At 35.3% G+C, this 18,371-nt stretch overlaps 1 protein-coding gene across 1 annotated transcript in view; it reads right to left on the bottom strand.

Moving 5' to 3' along the window:
- Positions 1 to 409: 409 nt before the first annotated feature.
- Positions 410 to 18,371, bottom strand: part of TMC1 (transmembrane channel like 1) — a 54,910-nt gene continuing 36,948 nt past the window's right edge. The window contains 11 exon segments of the mRNA XM_014886286.1: positions 410 to 438; positions 536 to 612; positions 2,155 to 2,280; positions 4,096 to 4,335; positions 5,881 to 5,948; positions 9,488 to 9,616; positions 10,872 to 11,024; positions 11,241 to 11,420; positions 13,378 to 13,572; positions 15,495 to 15,639; positions 17,473 to 17,615. Coding sequence (XP_014741772.1) covers positions 410 to 438; positions 536 to 612; positions 2,155 to 2,280; positions 4,096 to 4,335; positions 5,881 to 5,948; positions 9,488 to 9,616; positions 10,872 to 11,024; positions 11,241 to 11,420; positions 13,378 to 13,572; positions 15,495 to 15,639; positions 17,473 to 17,615 — 1,485 coding nt within the window.

Here is an 18,371-nt window from a genome sequence, read left to right as displayed (position 1 = left end):
ACTCATGTATGATAGAAAAGAAGGATCACCAACACTTAGAGCAGGCTTTAATTGCTTTCTTCCAGCAGGACTATGACTTTCAGTTCAAAAAGTAAGCTTTTTACTTTGGTGCTGCCAGGTATGGAGTAAAATGTTGCAATATTTCTTAAACAAGCCAAAGAAAGATCAAGCTAATACTTGTGACTCAGTATTGTGAAGGTGTTTCAGGAGAGTATACCAGAGGAAACAGTCCTGGCAGTGAGGAAGACTGGGATCACACATACAGGAGTTCCTCATCATGAGACATTCAAACCAATACTTACCTTTGTTTGGAGTGGATTCATCTTGCTTGTCTCCTTTAGGCTTTGCTGGTGACTGTTCTGTCTCAAATGGATTTTCCTCTTGTTCATTTGATTTTTGTGCCTTTTGTTTATTTCTTCTTTTATTTTCTTCTGCTTGCTAATGATCAGGAGAGAGAAGGCATCTTTCAGTGACTCAAACAGTTTCTCTAATATTTAGTAAAATTCAAAAAATCAATAATTCTCTATTCTTACACTTTGTAACTTCTTTTTAAGTTCCAAGTTAGCTTCCTTGTAAGATTTGGATGTTGCGTTGAGATAATAAATGCTCAGGCTAAATTTAAAAAATAATAGTTTCTTGTTAGACAGTTATTTAAATGGAAAGACTTAGAACATTCCTTTAGTAACCATTGCAGTTGTGACAATATAAAGCCTGTATCTTTTTCTCATTTATTGTTCTTAACCAGTATTAATATTTTGACAACGAACCATGTGCTTCCTTACATTGTGAAGAAGGCGCTGTTATTTCAGGCGGGAAAATGAAAGAAATTATACTATCTATTAATATTCTACGTTCAATCTTATAGTATTTAAGAAAGAGGTTTCAATAAGTAGTGCTAAACTGTGAAGTGACTTCTATGAAATAAATTACAAAAGTTGCATGACACACCTTAAAAATGAGTAAATCATATTTATGAAAGCTTCTGAACAAATATAGTAAGCAATCTGAAATACTGTCAAGAACCAAAATAATACTCTTTTTTAAAAATTATTACTTGCCTCTTCTGCTAAGAAAAAACATAAGAACATTTTCATTTTGTAGTGTATTTAATTACTATTGTGACAACTCTATGAAATTAGTTGTTTTAACTATCCTGATTTAATAAGAAAAATCTGCTATGGAGTCTTTAATTGACATAAGCAGTAAATAATTAATCAGCATATGCTGTTTCCTTTGCTTTGCCTGATTTTGCTCTGTATTTGCACTCTTTCTTATTTTTCCTGTATTTATTTTTAGTGTCCTTACCCTTTATAGCTAAGGATTAAAATAGAATATGGCGTTAAGTGAACCTTGGCAAAATTTCATCTCAATATTTCATATTATTCATATAAATTCCTTTTATAATTTCTATTGTGTTCTGTAATCTTCTCTACATTTACTTGTAGTCCTGCAATGCAAAGTTAAATCCCAGCTTATCTCTGTATAGAATTAACTTTTAGTTCACCAGTATGCTAAATTACCCAATATAATAACCCAATCAAGCAGGTTAAAATGTCTTGATAAACCTGGATTCAATACAATATCTAAGAGCAAATATTCCAGGGTCATTTTTCTTTACCAGTTACTGAGTGACTCACAAAAGCCTCTATTAGCCTTATTTCACAGTCTCCAAAACCCTGTCTCACACCCCTGTCCCAATATTACAGTGTACAGTGTTTATCAGTTAAAGGTACTGAAGATCAGATTCACTGGAAGTAACTGAGAATAACTCTGCTCTGTGATGTTCGTGTTCCTACTGAACTTGCTAAGGATTTATGATGTGCTGTTGTGCATACTGGACAAGCTGATCAATATCAGAGCATTACAGATTTCCTATGGCCCTTTTCCATTTTAATTGTTTTCTATATTTTGTGGCAGGAACATTTTTTTAAAGTATAACTGAACAAAAAAAAAAGACATTGAACAAAAAAGACGTCAACATTTCTGCAAATGCACATTAAGTATGCACAAAGAAGAGATTCATTAATTGTTCAAGCACTCATCACTGGACAATCAGCTCTGGATTTCTTAGATATTCAGGCAGTAATGATTCAGAGTGAAAGAATCTTAACAGACCTTAGATACAACAAGCATGAGTTAATACTCTATACGTACACCATCAGCAGTATAAAAGGTAGGATTAGTCCAGGGTTAGAGGCATAACCAAATACCTTCCCAAACCAGGAAGGAAAGTCGTGCTCCAGAGTTTCTGATATGACTTCATACATTCTAGTCTTCCCACTATTAAACAGAAAAGTTGACAATATATATAAGCTAATCGCATCGCAACAAATCTGGAAAGAGGATAATATATGGTATCTTAACATTATTTAAAACTTTACACTCTGAAGGGAATATTGTCTAGTATTTATGTATTCTAAGGGGGAAAATAGACACCAAAATTCCTACTGTGTGCTAATAGGTTTTGCCGGGTTACCACCTAAATTATTCCTCAGTGAATCCATATATAAGCTGTGAACTCCATACCATCAACCAATGAATGAAGCATTATTTGTGCTCTATGAAGACATGGGGAAAAAATTCAAATCCTGTTTTTTATGTTTGATAAGGAAAAAGTGATCTGCTGCCAATTGTTTTTTGTTCAGCCCAATTCTTCTCTCTCTTTGGTGTGTACCAATGCTACACAGGTCAGTGGCTGCGTTTCAGGATATTTTTATTGTTGTTGCAGCAATCTAGTTAGCTTCATATGTAATTGTTCCAGCTTACTTAGAAAGTTATTTTCTCCCAAGATTATTTTCCTTCAGAAGTATATCAATAGATGTTCTGAAAATCCCTTTTGGTTTATTTTGCCTTTTTCTGTGCCTCAGGGCACAGAAGTTTGTAATTTTTAACCTGGATAAGACTGGCAAAATGGGTTTCTGTGCATCAATTATAATTAGTAGTTTTACTTAGTCGCAGGCATTGTCACCAAATTGCCACCTGATTGTCCAGTCATTGAAGTTTCCTGTCACTGCTTTTCAGTTATGGTAAAGAATTTATTACAAATAGGTCTTTTTCTTAACTTATTCTCAGTATTTAGGACTCAAAAAACCCCAACCTTAATTCTAATCTCTTGTTTTGTTGTAAATTCTTCTCTAAATTCAAGCAAATTTTCTGTCTCATCAGAATTTTAGTCCTGTCATGTGATTCTCCCTTTTAGGTAGCTGTGACTATTGCAATGGCAATCTCTGTCATTTTGCCTTTGGACAAATTTAATGTGGTGAGATTTCTGCTCCTTTACAAGGTGCACTGGGGATTCTACAGATCCCCATTTTACTCACAACAGTAATGTATTGTTTAAACCTTTCATTGCAACCAGAAAGTCTCTTTTACTTTTCTCCTACTCTTGCTGTGTTAATATTTTGTACAAAAACAAAGGCTAAAGACTTTTAAAATTTTTATTTTTTTATCTTGCCTGTTCTCATGTGATACAACTCATTATACTTATATTGCATGTTACCTGGCAGGTAAAAATGATGAAAATAATCCTAGACCTTGAATGCAAGATGTGTTTGCAGGTGTTTAGATGTTTAGAAAAGATCAATGACTATGGAGGCCTTGAAGACTTCAGAAACAAATTCAGTTTCACAGTGGTAGGTAGTACGGACATATGAAATTCTGTGAGCTGGAGAGAGTCATGGCAAAGACTGAACCACCATACATTTATCACACTCTCACTCATTCTGATCTGCCCTTCTTACAGCACACACAGACATTTCCTAAAACCCATCTCTTTCAATCGCAACAGCTCTACTCCTTAAAAATATTTTTTTCTTCAGTGCAGCAGTAATAATAATTTTTTTACACTGAAACTGACAAAAAGAAAAGATTTTCTATTCTACACCTCAGATAAAACTTTCTAAAGAATTAGTCCGTTTTCCAGGATTCCAGCTTCAGGAATTATCCACAATGAGAAATACATCACAATTAAACACTCAGCATATCAGGTGCTAATGCTTATTATAGAGGCACTTTTTTTCATTACTGCATCACTCACTATAATATGAGGAAGAAGTTCACTACAATTGCAAAAAATGGAGTTAAAATGCAAAGAACCTGAAAGGACCACAGTCAAAAGATGGTGGGATGGAGACAATGGTGTACACAGCAGGCAGTGTGGAGAGAAAGAGGATGAAAAGCAGCATGGCCATGTAGAAGTTATTGGATCTGGAAGCCTTGAAGACCCGTTCTTGGGGAACATTGCAGCACATCACTGCCCAGCACTGCAGATACATCGATGTGTGGAGGCGGAACACGTTGATTGCTGGGAGACATGGAGCATAAAAAGATCCCATCCTAGAAGACAAGCAAATAAACAAAACAGTCACTGTGTTATAGGACTTCTGTCTTCCCACATATGCCACACATTCCCTCTGACAGTGTGCTTTGCACACTGTGCACTCAGAAATTCATATAGCCAACTTTATGGGGGTTTATAACTGGTCTTTGTTCTTTTTTTTTAAAAGGTTGGAGATGTATAAAGAATTGTATGAGCTTTTTGTTTCGAAGTCCTCTTTCTCTGCAAATTAAATGATGAGTTGGTAAAATGTTTTTCCACTCTTAATTTTTCCAGGTAGCATCTTGTTTGTATTGTGTAAAAAAAGGATAGCCATAAAACTAGATATTACCAATTCCTACAGCTAGGTATAAACAAAATAACTTAATTAATAATTTATTATTTTTATTTACATACTAGCACTTTTCTAGGAAGGATATTTTTGCTTAATTGGCAGTTATTTTAACTGCTGTTGCCAGGGTAATTTAGTGCTTCATGCCAACAATTTTATTGATTCTCTTAAATACAGTTTTTTCTTGTGTATGGTTACACAGTTATGATGACACCAAAATAGTTGACACGTTTTTTATTTTGATCACACCTTGTTTCTTGTCTCATGCTGACTGAAGAGCAGCTAAATTCATTTTCATGGCCAAATTGCAGAGAATACAAGAGATCAGGAATCTGCTTCTTCCTTAATCCCTGTCCTTGTGATCAGGTGACAAGGTGATCAAGCCACTCTGCTTTTCCCCTGAGTGCTTCAGACATTCTATTTAGATACAGCAAATATATTTACATTAGGATTGGAAAGATCGTCTTGAGTACAGAAAAATGACAGACTTTATTATATTAATATATCTCCTTTCCCCTTTTTATGTATCTTAAATGAAAGATAAAGGGCTTTGCAGAAGTGATGGCTTTTACCACACAAAAAGCCTGATCAGCCAAGTCATATTAAATGTAAAAAATCAGGCCTTAGCAAGAGCTTAGAAGTTAACAGCACTGGCAGAGAACAGTTCCTGAGGAAGACTGAGCATCTTGCATGAGGATTCTACTTGCTGGTGGTTTTTACCAGTCATGCAAAGTCCAAAAATAGAATGAAAACTCACATCTTTTCTCCTCTACATCTAAGGACTAATGCTGCAGCAGTAGCATTGTTTTCACATTCATGTGACTGCACAGATAAGTATATATACATTTGCTTTAAGACCTTTTTGCACAGGAATATGGGAAAAGAATGGCAAAGTACGCTGAAAGGCTAAATTTCAAAGCAAAGCACTACAGCAAGCAATCAGTGAACAAAAGCATGAATTTAATCTATGTAGATTTTTACTGCTTGGTTTTACCAACACAGTGCAAAATCCTCATGTATGTGGTCCAATAATCTGAGCCCATAACTGTTTTGAACTCTTACAAATGATTGCAGTGTACCAGAGTTTGGTGTATATTGCATATGCTTCCATCAAATTAAATAAATGAGACATGATCAGGATTTCAGAAAAATCCTTCAAAGATACAGATAAATTCCACCATCCTGCAGATACAACATGCTTTGCCACACCTACCAGATCATGCCTTGGTTAAAGATCAGTCCCAGCACATTTCCACTTATATCAAACTCAGAATATGATGGCTGAAAGAAACGATACGGGTGTTTTCATTAGGTTTGCACAAAGGTTTTAAAATGAGTTAGAGCAGATGAAAACATTCACTTTGAAGAGTAGCAGCATATTGGCATCATGTTGCCAGGCCTCTTGTTGCATCTTATCAGTGAATCATGGAATAAAGAATATAATTCAAGGCCACAAGGTAGTCTTTAATATAGTTTGCAGCATTTTACTAAAAATCTTCCTGACATTTGTTCAGAGGCAGGTACTAATGGAGAATTAAAAATCATTCTGGGTCCTGGGTAAATTTTAAAGCAACAATTTAGAAAATTTCCATTGGAGTGGCTACTGGTTGCCAAAATATTGTGTCCTCCCGTACAGCATCAGCAATGAAATTTAATGTAATGAATATGATTTGACTGATTTAGTATCCAATTGAACTCTAACACTACTTTTCTTTTTTTTTCATATTTCAGTTATTGTGCTTTTGAAGTTTTTCTTTTAACATTGATAGAGGTTGCTAATAATTATCTTTGTTTAATATGAATATCTTATTTCTAATTTAAATGTTTGATGTGGATTTTTCCTTTAAGATTCAGAATTTTAAGAGCTCCAAGGGGTCCTATTATCTCTTTGTTTGCTGAAGAAAGTCCTGTTTTGTACATTTTTATTTCCAATGTAGACACATAAATACCACCAAAACTCTTTTATTTTTGAATTAATAATTTGACTCCTTGTTCTGATTTTTCAAATCTTTAGTCACTTACCCATCTCTTCTTTCACCTTAGTTATTAATATCGTAATTATGAATAATTCCAGTTGTAAACGTTGAATACACTGAATTTAAGCAACACACGTTAATTTGTATTTATGTGCACCAGATCAAAACTTTCTGCTAAGAAACTGGCTTTAAACTTTTATACTTTATAGTTTTATACTTGAATGTCTGTTTCAAATATATTATTTATGCATATATAAATATTATTTATGTATTTATACACCACAGCTGGTGTCTTGCCTGATTCACCACAATGATGGACAAAAAGACCATCAATAATGCATATCTTCCAGGTAATAATTATATTGATAACTGATAGAGGGTAAGAGGGGCATGAGATGCAAAAATAACAATTCAGCCCTACTGTCTGAAACAAGACAAAGTCATTCAACTGAAGTCTTCAATTAAAGACACAATTTTGACTTTTACTGTTCTGTGCTATTGGAATATTTGAAGCTCCCGCTCTCTTCCTGTGGGAGTCAGCCTGACTGGTATTCCAGGTCAGGCAACCATCACTGAAGAAGAGTTGTATCCCAACCCTAGACTGTAGGAAGCATTTGTTTAAGTTGTGACGACCCCAGAGAACAGTTCCAAAGAGTTATGGGATTGCCCATGTTAATATCTAATTTACTAGTCAATTATCACCACTCCCATACCCAGAATGTTCTCCCTTCCTTGTATCCCCACTGGCCCTCAGTTGGTGCAATGTTCCACCCCACCTACCCCATTGGACCCTGCCTCCCCTTATCCCACCTCTGCACCCCTTTCCCCTATACCCATTGGACCCTACTTAACTCCACCTCCCCTCCTACCCTATATTTTAACCCTGGACCTCCCTTGATCCCTGTCTTTGACCACTGGCTCCTAAAGAGACCTCATCCCCTTGGTTGTTGTGTTCAGATTTTTGGGCCTTGTCCCACTTTTACTTTCACTGTTATTAAAATGTTTTATATTACTAAGCCATGGTCATTGTACCACTCTTCTTTTATTTTGTCACTTATACCCAGAATATCTGAGAACCCTAAAAAGGATTATCAGGGACCACCCTCGACCTCAATATCTTTCTGTGTAATTTTGTTCATATACATATATATATATATGTTTACAGTAAACTGATATTTTTATGTCACATGTACTTATGCATCTGCTTACATAAGTGGAAAAATTAAATAGCTTACTAATACGACACTTGAAAAGCAATTGACTAAAGAGATCTGTATAGGATAAAATATCAAAAGCAACATGGAGATATTAATAAGATCATACAGAATCAGAAAACGTATGACTGTTTTTTGCAGCCTAGATAGATGCTAGCATTAACAGATAAAATAATTTGAAATCCAATTTTTGAACAAATAAAAAGAAAGTCTTCCAGCACAACATGCAAGTTAATCTCTGGAATTCTTCACCAAAGGACATTTTGATCGTAAAAAACATTTTTTTTTTGTAGCAAAAGGCTGAAAATTAATGAATATATATGCATGGCCACTAACCACAGAGACATAGGCATAGCTACTTCCTAAGGAAGGTTTTCAGATGAGCTATTTCCAGAAATTCAGTGATTTCCAGTTTCAACTTCCACTTCCAGCTGTTGTTTCAAGGCAGCTTACTGGACTTAAGGACCATAATGGACCAGACCATTAAAGACATTCCTATGACATTACTGCTAAATAAAAATATCAATTATAAAATGGTTTCAGGATCCCTTATAAGCAGATGTGTTGTTGCCAATTTTTCTGGTCATACTATATTCAAACTCCTCCATCTGATTTTGATATTAAAATTTGTTATCACTACCTGTTTGACCACAGCCTGACTAGCTGGTAGTATTTGCCTCCATCCCTACAGAATGTAAAGCAGAATGTAAAGCCTAGAAATAATGCTGAAATTTCATGGGAGTCAGCAAGTAAGAATGAGATTGTTGTGCTAGAAATGAGGTTTTTAACAGAAAATATGAAAATTTTCACTTCCTCTGGAAAACTGGGATTTCCCAAGATGCAGTTCTTAGCAATGCAACAAATTTTTATATGTATGAAGACAAAATTTTGACAAAAGAAGGTGAAAGTAACACCTATGATGATTGCTTATGCAGAGGTACCCTTAATAGCCTTTAAACTTCGTAGTTCTTTTCTATACTTCTCAATAAGTACAGAAGAGGCTTCAGGAGCTTCGCAAGCTTTTACAATACCATGACTACTACTTAAAAGCTGAAGAACAGCATCAGACCCCTGAAAGCATGAGTAGCTGGCAAATTTAACCCGGATCAGGTCAGTGTGAGACCTGAAGTCTCAACTCCCTAGTGAAGAGTTCTATGCCTGCTTATGTTATGGGCTTGTCTAACTTTACATCAGCTAAACTAATTCTAATGAAAAATATTAATATTAATATTAATAATATAAAAAAGATAAAAATATAAATAATATATACTTCTAGAATAGGATCTTTCATATTTTTCTCCACAAGAACTATGTGCTAGAAGACCCTATCCAATCAATGAGATCGTATTCTGCGAAATGTTCATATAGTAAATGTGTGAAAAATGTGTGTTCATACAAACAAAATAAAATTTACTCTTACAAAATAAAATAAATTTTAAAATTCCTAAAGTTGCCAAAGTCCAAAAAAGAAGACAAACATTAAAACAAAACCAAAATGCAAGAAAATGCATGTAGTTCAGGGATTTTGAAATTGATGTATCTAACCAAAAGTTTACTATGTATCATTGAAAGGAAAATGAATTTAGTGTGAAGCAATGGATAGCAAAGACATTTAAAATCAAATACTTACAAATCCATACTCTAAGTCCCAGCACCAGCAGTAATTGAAAAACCTCACAAAGACGGCTCTCAAAAAATCCCCGATTAGAATTGTGATGTATGTTGTCATCATGTCGGAGACTGTCAGGCGCACAAATTCCTGTTAGAGCAGTATTATCTTTTAGGAATACATTTAAGCAATTAATAGTTACAATAATAATTAAGTACTGTACTAAATCTGTAATTGTGTTTATCCTGCTTCAACATGGACAAAACTCTTAACCTTTCTATGTTCACTGATTCTGTAATGTGACAGATGTCTCATTTTCTAAGAGGTATCCTTGGCTCTAATTTGTGCTCATATTGTCAGATGAGACTTCCAGGGTATAATTAAACCAGGAAAGGCTTCCAGCCAAGATCACTGCTATAACAGAAATCTGAGCTGATATCTTAAACTGCTTTTGATCACAAAAGAAGAGTGAATGGCTTCTTTCTCGAGGAGTGTCAATGTCCAGTAGATATGGAGAGGAAGGAAGAAGATCCTAATGCAAATCTTCATGCCTCTACTTTTATTTTAGGCTTTTTATGTTTCACCAAAGCCTGTTGTAACAGGATTTACCCTGACAACCCAAAAGGCTATTACTCCTCCAAATATGAAATTTAAGGTAAAATTATTTCAGTTATGAGCACTTGGTGTTCTTAGCTTCTTATTCAGCATCAAGGAAAAGAGACGGGCTGATTTTTTCTGCATATATGGTCCCTGCTGGCAACAGGAGGACAGATTGTCAGAGTGATAGAGGAACAGCAAAATTAATTCAATATTGAATTTGTTGTCAAGGAGGAATCAACAATAATAAAGTAGGATCAAACAGAGGGAAAGGTATGTTAGAAAATTGTTTGGAAACCACACTTTATACTAGTGGGTCAATAAGAAAAAATGTTCAACTGAATCAAATAAAAATAAGATTTTCCACTAAACTTCTATTGTTCTTTTGCATTATTTTGCTTGGCTAAAGACAGAGATGCCTTCTCAAAACATAGTGGTGCAAGAGCTGTCTTATATACATGTCCTTTTTGAGCTACTCCTTAATTTTTTCAAAATTAGTAGACAAGCAAGGCAAAGATGGCATCAGAAAGAAGAAGATAAATTAAGAGGATAGAGGAAAGGAGAAGGAAAAAGGAAATGCTTTCAATTCTGTCAATTAACAGAAGAATTTCCAGTAAGACAGGATTCAAAGAAAATAAAATAATTTTTATAAAATTTTTAGTTCAAGAGAAAGTCTCACATCTGCTTCTTCTCACATTTTCTCATGTAAATGACACTTGTTAGCCAGAATAAAGAGAATTTAAATATCATACCCTATAAGACACTGTATGACCTATTTTCAAATATGAGCTCCAAGCAGCTACATTACCTGTCCTACCATTGTTTCCCAGCACGGCCCTCTGGGGACATCAGCAGGATCCACCTGTATTGGAGGAGCAGTTGAATTCTCTGGAATAGTACCATTGTACAAGCTGGCTTCCCATATTGTCATGTTATATTTGACTATCTTTTCTTCTTCCAGCTAAGTAGAGAAATAAATCGGGGGGGAAAAAATCAACATGAGCTTGATATCAACCCTCAAGCTTGTCTATTCCAAGATTCCCATTGCTAGCTTAGGCACAGACATAATTTACAGCACAAAAAGAATGTCTTTCTCTTATATGTGTGTGACTGACTGAAGGTCCTCAATGTTGTCCACCTACATGTCAAACATAGTGAAGGAAAGTAAATATCTTGCCTTGAGGTTGATTTCATCCATTAGGGCAATAATGAAAGTGTAGAGATTGCCAAGAAAAAGAGCAAAGATTCTTCCCAGCTGCCATCTTAGAGCTATTCGAGGGTGGTAATTTTCCAGAGAACTGATTACATCAAATAAAGTTGGACAGAACATTCCTAAAAGTGACATAACCGTGTTCACCTGAGGAGGGGGGGAAAATGTTAACAGTGAAATGTTAGAAATAAATTCCTTTATTATTGATCTGGGTGGAAAATATATTTCCGTTACTACTTTCTATTTGAGTTTTAATAAAAACCAAAATGCACTCTGATTATCACAAGTTGATGAAATCCACACACCATCCCAATCTGACTATTTCGACTAATTGCTTCCTCTCCATGACACACTAGACAATTGTATCTGAACTGTGTTCTGCCAGAGCTAGGTACTGCTGATACGGAGAGGGAGATAAAAAATTTATATTAAGAGAGAAAAGGAGGGTCAGAGAGAAAAAGGTATTTTCCACAAAGTCATCAGCAGCCCTTTATTATGCTGTGCACTTCAGGAGCAGATGAGAAAAAATATATTTACCATGGATTTCTCTACCGCATAATTGCATGTAAACAGTGATGAATCTAGTGTAATGAAATTCTCTACAAACTGTCTACAAATGTAGCTTAATACTTTTATGAAGAATTTCAAATGTTTAGCTATTGCTTCTTGCCTTGTATATAGGAGCTGCACTTTTGTTTACTCTAAGTTGTACATTAGATACTGGGATTTTTGGTCAAATCCTCAATTCATATATTAATGACACAAACATAAGAAAATCTGATCTATAAAATATGAAAAATGTGTGAATTTCACTCAGAAGACAAATATATTTATGCAATTAAATATTAATATCCAATCAAACAATGATTTGTATTCACAAATATGTTAATTATCTGTCAATAGGAAAAATTTTTAGCCAAATAATGTCAGTGTTGCTTTATCAACTCCTTTAGAGACACACTTGCTCCAGATCTTAAATCTGCCACTTTAGAAGTATATTTTTATTCCAGATACAAAAGTAAAACTGTGAGCATAAAGACAAATGTTACCTACTTTCCAGATTATAGCATAACTAATATAATAGCCTTTGGTAGCCCAGTTCATGTTAGCACAAATCTGTTATTGCACCTTTAAACTGAGAGAAAGCTGAATTCCTCCAAGCTCTGTCATCTCAGAGCTTATGCTGCCTTAAATCAAGAAATTTTGTACACAATTTTTACTTTCCTATCAAATTAAAATGTGATAACAAGTAACTTAATCCACTCTCAACAGCCTTATTTCTCTGAATTCCAGAGTTGGATTATTTCACATTTTAATGTTACTTTCTCAGTCAGGCTTTGCTGTTGAAAATTCTGGATTGATTTTCCTTGCTCCATCAGCTCATCAGCTTTGTGAGGCTAACACCTTTCTGCCTTATTTTAGGTCAGGTATGCACTTTACACTCCAGCTCAGAAGATAAACTTGAAGTAACAAACTAGTTTTACAGCATGCACAGTAGCATTTTTGCTGAGAAAATAAAACCTTCCCAGGTTTTCATACTGACATACTTCCCACTGTCGTAGCAAACAAAATCACCATCTTCACTACACACCTGTATCAGGCAGGCTGCATCTGCTTTTGAGGAAAGCATTAAGCACAGATTAGACACAAAAAAAATGGCATCGGACTTTTGGGCAGGGCAAGTGTAAATGGAAGGCATCGGTTTCAACCTGTTGCTACACTGCAGAGTTGTGTCCATGTGGTCCTAAATATCTTTCTCTGTGCCCACAGATCAATCACTCCGCTTGGACCAGTGTCAGAAGAAAAGCAAGAAGAGAGCAGGTTCCTTGAAGAGATCTTATGAATCCACAGAGTGTCTGGAAAACAATCCTAAGAGCGCAGAGGAGGAAATGTAAAGGCCTCTAATGAAAGCAAAATACTAAGGGATATTTGAAAAAAGCAAAGAAGAAACTTGATGAAGTAGGAAGCAGAGACACATAAGCAATTCTTTTGTTAGACATTTCCCACCCACTCAGAATATTTAAATTACCAGGGGGGGAAAAAGCAACATGCAAAGCAGAGGAACACAGTTTCAAACCACGTCTATTATAGAAATAGCACGAACTTCATTTCTTTCCCACCACCCGTAGTTCTCCAGACCTTCCAAGGCAAATTGCTGGGATCTTCTGACAACAAAAAAGATGAGGTAGCCACTTCCAGCAAGTGTGCATAGGGCTAAGAAGTTAGCAAGAACCCTTAGGAATCGAGTCAAATGAATATTTTCTTCTTTTCGGCTCTCCTGCTCCTCCACGATTGCTTCCTGCACTTGTTAGAAAGAAAAGAGCATTATGAATACTTTAATAGTCAAGGCCCCACATTGCTTTCTCAGTTGTTAGAAGTCAGTTAAAAAAATAACAAAGATGCAAAGGGACATCTGGGATTCATGTTTTGAGATGAATGCATATTATCTCATAAAATCTTGTTCAGGTTCTGGCAGATTCCGGGGTTTCCTTTGCCCTTGTTGAGTGTGCCCCCAATGAGTCTTGTTACACTTGTACTCCTGTGTCAAAAAAAACCAGCACATTCTTTCAACTTGCAAAGTGCTACAAGGTTGAGTGATATAGCAGGATAAATGTGTGATTGTCTGTCAGAAAAGGGAATGTCATGCTTTAAAAATTTGTTTGAAAAGAGGAAAAAGTTTTACTCTGAAAGTCAGCAACTCAGAAGGAACTAAAAGGTAGTTGAGATGTAAGAAGCCCCAAAAAATTGGGCAGCGCGGAGCTTCAGACTGCAGAACATGTTTGCCCCACATTTACCCTTGATCATAACTAATACTAAGACTCTGTGGCAACTATAATCTCCATTTTTTACTTTTGCCAGGTGAAAGAGCTTTTTGTCTGGAGTGTCCTCATGCAAGGAAGTTTTGCTAAAGCTTCTGACTTTGGTATAGAGATCAGTTGCCCAGAGGGGAAGCTGAACTGCCTGGTAATAACTGCCTTTCATGGTCTGCTCCTTTTGCAGCATGTGTTTGTCACATAAGTGACAGGAGACTGCAGCAGCTTTCTAACAAAACTCACTCAAGCCAAGACTTCACCCTTTCTTTCTGAGGTTGCTTGTTTGTTTGCAAGAATTACAGTAAAGCTTCATGAGTTTATTTCTCAAAATTAAGCCTTTTTCTCAACTGATTTGTATTATTTCCAAAATAGTAGCTTTCAGCATCTGCTCTTCATAGACAGGCAGGGAAGCTCATACAGATTCAGTGCCTTCAATCTGTATTTCTCCAGTATTTGCTTTCTTAGAATCTTCTCTTGATACCTTACACTTGAGGGCAGTTCTCTGTTACTCCTGCAGCTGAGGAGGCAGGCAGGGAGAGGGGGACAGGAGGACAGTCTCCTGCTGTGGACAGGAGAGGTGGAAATGAGCAGAGCAGCCAGTGCTTGGTGCTCCAGCTCCCGTGGGGTCACACTTGTCAGTGTGACTGCGAGCCTAGCATCCTCTTCACTGCCTCACAACATTTTGTATTCCTGTATTACATTCCTTGTATGTCATTGCATCGAAAATTATATCTTCCTTTGCATGCTACACGGGTGTGTCCCAGCCACCCTACAGCACAAACACACTCTTTAACATTTAACATATAGAATATATCCCCCCCACTGTTTTCACAGCCCTGCATCTTACATCTTGCCCCAGATTCTTTACACAATTACTCTTGAAATCAGTATTCATCAGCATACTCTATGGGCTGGAAAGAGGCCTAAGAACATTGCCTTGCAAATTGGGCCATATTTTGTAATAAATTTGGAAATAGAAACATTTTCTTACGGAAAAGCAAGTATAAACTCTAAATTCTGAGGCCTGTTCTTCTGATAAATAGCCCGACACCGATTATTCTATTACTTATTCTCTGTAACAAGAGAAGTTGACAATGTAAGGTTGGCAAGAGGGAAGACAAACACCATAGAAACTGGAAGCCATCAGAGATGAGAAAGGAAAATATTATTTTTACATTAGAATCAGTTTTCTAAAACAGAGGATATAAAACATGCTAATTTTCTTTATTTCACAAATAAAAAGAAAAAAAATCTGATGGTAATCAGAGACCCAGAAGGGTATAAAGATGTCAATTTGAGTATACGTTTCTGAGCCTCAGCACACCTAACTCTTGACCTTTATTCCGTCTGATTCACACCAGTGTGAAAACCAAATCGTGTTGCCTCTCCTTAGTAAACTCTGTTTTACCTTAAAGCTTGTTGTGATGGAGGCAAACTTATTATCTGCTGTCTCAGGATTTCCAATCAAGTAGTCCCAACTTGTGAACATTTTCCAGCTGAAATTAAAACTAGTGTCATCCCCACCACCATCATCATTTGCATTCTTTGCCATTCTACAAAAACCACAAAGACACAGAAAGACTTTGTTAGCACAAAATTCTGATTTGTGGGCATGATTTTTAAATGGTTCCTAAATTCTAACTTCTTTTCTGAAAAATTCTACATCATTCTTTCTGTCACTTATGCTTTATTAAATCTTTATTTCTGAAACAAGATGGAGATTTTCATATTTAGACAGTTTATAAGCTCACCACACACATTTTGATGAGAAAGAATGAATATATTTCTTTAACCTCAGAGAAACCCTGCTGGATAAGAAGCTTAATAGAAAAACAATATTGAGAACATCTCTTAAATAGAAAGGTGCAGAACATCCTGAACTGCAATAGACTTTATCAGAGAGTTCACAAATAGAAAGAGAAGAAAAGAAGTCCAATAGGTAAAATATTCTAAAATAACAATAAACAAAACAAATACATAAATAAAACAAAACAAAAATAACTAAGTATATAAGGAATATTCTAAAACAACAAGACAGAAGAAAACATGGTTGTAACATATAAAATAGCACTCATACAGCTATCTTCCCTATCATCTCCTATGCACATACAAAAAGATTTATTACAGTGTCCAGAAACATAAGATTATTTCTTCAGAAAAGCATTTCAGATTAAACATAATCTTGTCTTCGAAGTTCTCTGTTTTAAAGGGGTTTCATTCATGCAATAAGCATGGCATTGCTTTGCGTAGTTTGTTGCCTAATTCAAGTCATTAAACTCAAGGAAAGAGTGTTCTGATAAGGTACAAATCATGTACCTTATGTGATAGTCCTCAGTATTTCTGGTCAGGAAAAGGTGACACTTATTTAAAATCTCAATAATGCTGCAGAGTTATGTTATTGATATTGATGCGTTTTATGTACTACATTTTAAAAAGTCCAATAAAATGTATGCTCTGAAATCTAGGATGAGAATAATAAGTAAATAATACATAAAATCTTTCTGAGAGGCCAAAAATCAATACCAGAGTTGGTCATACCCAGAGGGGTCAGGGATCTTCTTGCTATTTTATTGTAGTAGTTTGTTTCCTCTCCAAAAATATATATATGTGACTGAAGACTTTTTTTTCTCAAGTGATTCTTGCCTTATGCAGGAAGCCAATTTGAAAACAGAACATGAAGTAATCTAGAGCTCATGCAAGTGAAAAATACTGGCATTAGAACAAAATAATGGAAATACACTAACAGCATTTTTCTCTATATTTAAAGTGTCTTTGAATCCTGAACTGCAAGCCCCTTATTTTTTTCACTACAGGCTTTTTATAAAAGTACTTGCTAGAGCCGGCTACTACTATGTTAGGTTGTCATCTTGTTTGAACCAAGAGTATTAAAGATTATATTAGCTGGCAGCATTTACTGTGGACTGTGAGCCACATGCAGTATTATTAGCCATATGCTTCCTTCTTGTGTTCTTCCTTCATAAAAGAGTTTAACTCACATAAAGTACCACTAAAGATAGAATTATTGCATTTCCTGTATTTTAGCTGAAAATCTACTGGATGCCAAGTACTATGAGAAGATGGGCTGACAGATCTCTTCCTCACTTTATGCATTCATTTTTATTTTTGAAGTTTAGGAGAGAAGTGTTTTGCTATTTCAGTAGAGATTTATTCTCACTTTCACAACACTGTAACACAACTTCTGGTGCAGAAGGACAGATAAATAAATACAAGTTGAAGGAGTCTTGCATAACTTTGACCTTGCACTAGATCCTGCATTGTCATGTAGTTAGAATTAGTGCACTTTTTAAAAAGACAGTCTCCAGGGTCAGCAGTGGAATTATCTGCCTTTCTGAATGTACTTTTTTCCAGAGCCAAGCAGAACTTACGTTCGAGTGACAATCATAAAGCTATAGCCAATAGACCCAACTCCAACAAGGAAATATGAAAGAGGCATCCTGAACTTGAGCCACCCAATTGTCCTCTGGTTATTGTAATAACCATAAAAGAGTACAGAATACTGTGCAAGGCCCTGAAAAGTGAGAAAAAAAATATAATGTCATTTAATTATGCACATAATCAGTAAATGCATCAATAGCAATGTATTAAAACATTTATTTCACTGAAATAAAATCAGTTGCAAGTATCACTATAACAAGGATCACAGAATAGAAAATGTGTCCCCTTATTTTAAAAAGACAGAATACTTCATAGCAACTTTAAAATCTTCTAAACTGTTCATTAACAATCTGTCTACAATTTAATGAGTCAAAACTTCTTCATCAACATACTTCTTGTAAAGAAAGAACCACATGTTTTTTTAAATTTATTTTTCAAATTACTAGCAGAGAAAATCCCATATTTTTAACTTAATTTTCATCTTTCAAAAAGTTATTTGCATTAGTTTGATATGAAAATCTTATATGCTTTCTTTGTGTAATAACAGTTGTCTGCTGTTCATTGGGTGATCGTTCAGTATATGTGATAACCAAAAGGTAGGGTCATTTTATGGGTGATTATTCAGTACATAGGTCTTTTGCACATATAGACTTGACTCCAACGCTGTCTAAAATGTTATATAAGTTCACTATCTTTCTCAGCAATTCTAAGTCTATCTTCTTTTCTGAATATCTTAGTATTAATTACCCTCTCTTCCACTGGTTAGACAGATGATTTTTCAAAATTCTTTACTAGTACCTTATTAACTGTAAGAAATTGCTGGCACCTGCACGGATCAAATAGCTAAAACTTCCTGGTAATCCTCAGGTTAGTGCAAGAACTCACCTCC

This window comes from Sturnus vulgaris, chromosome Z (genome assembly GCF_052056855.1).
Source record: "Sturnus vulgaris isolate bStuVul1 chromosome Z, bStuVul1.hap1, whole genome shotgun sequence".
NCBI lineage: Eukaryota > Metazoa > Chordata > Aves > Passeriformes > Sturnidae > Sturnus > Sturnus vulgaris.
Note: the sequence above shows the minus strand (reverse complement) of the source record. Positions and strands in the feature narration are given on the sequence as shown.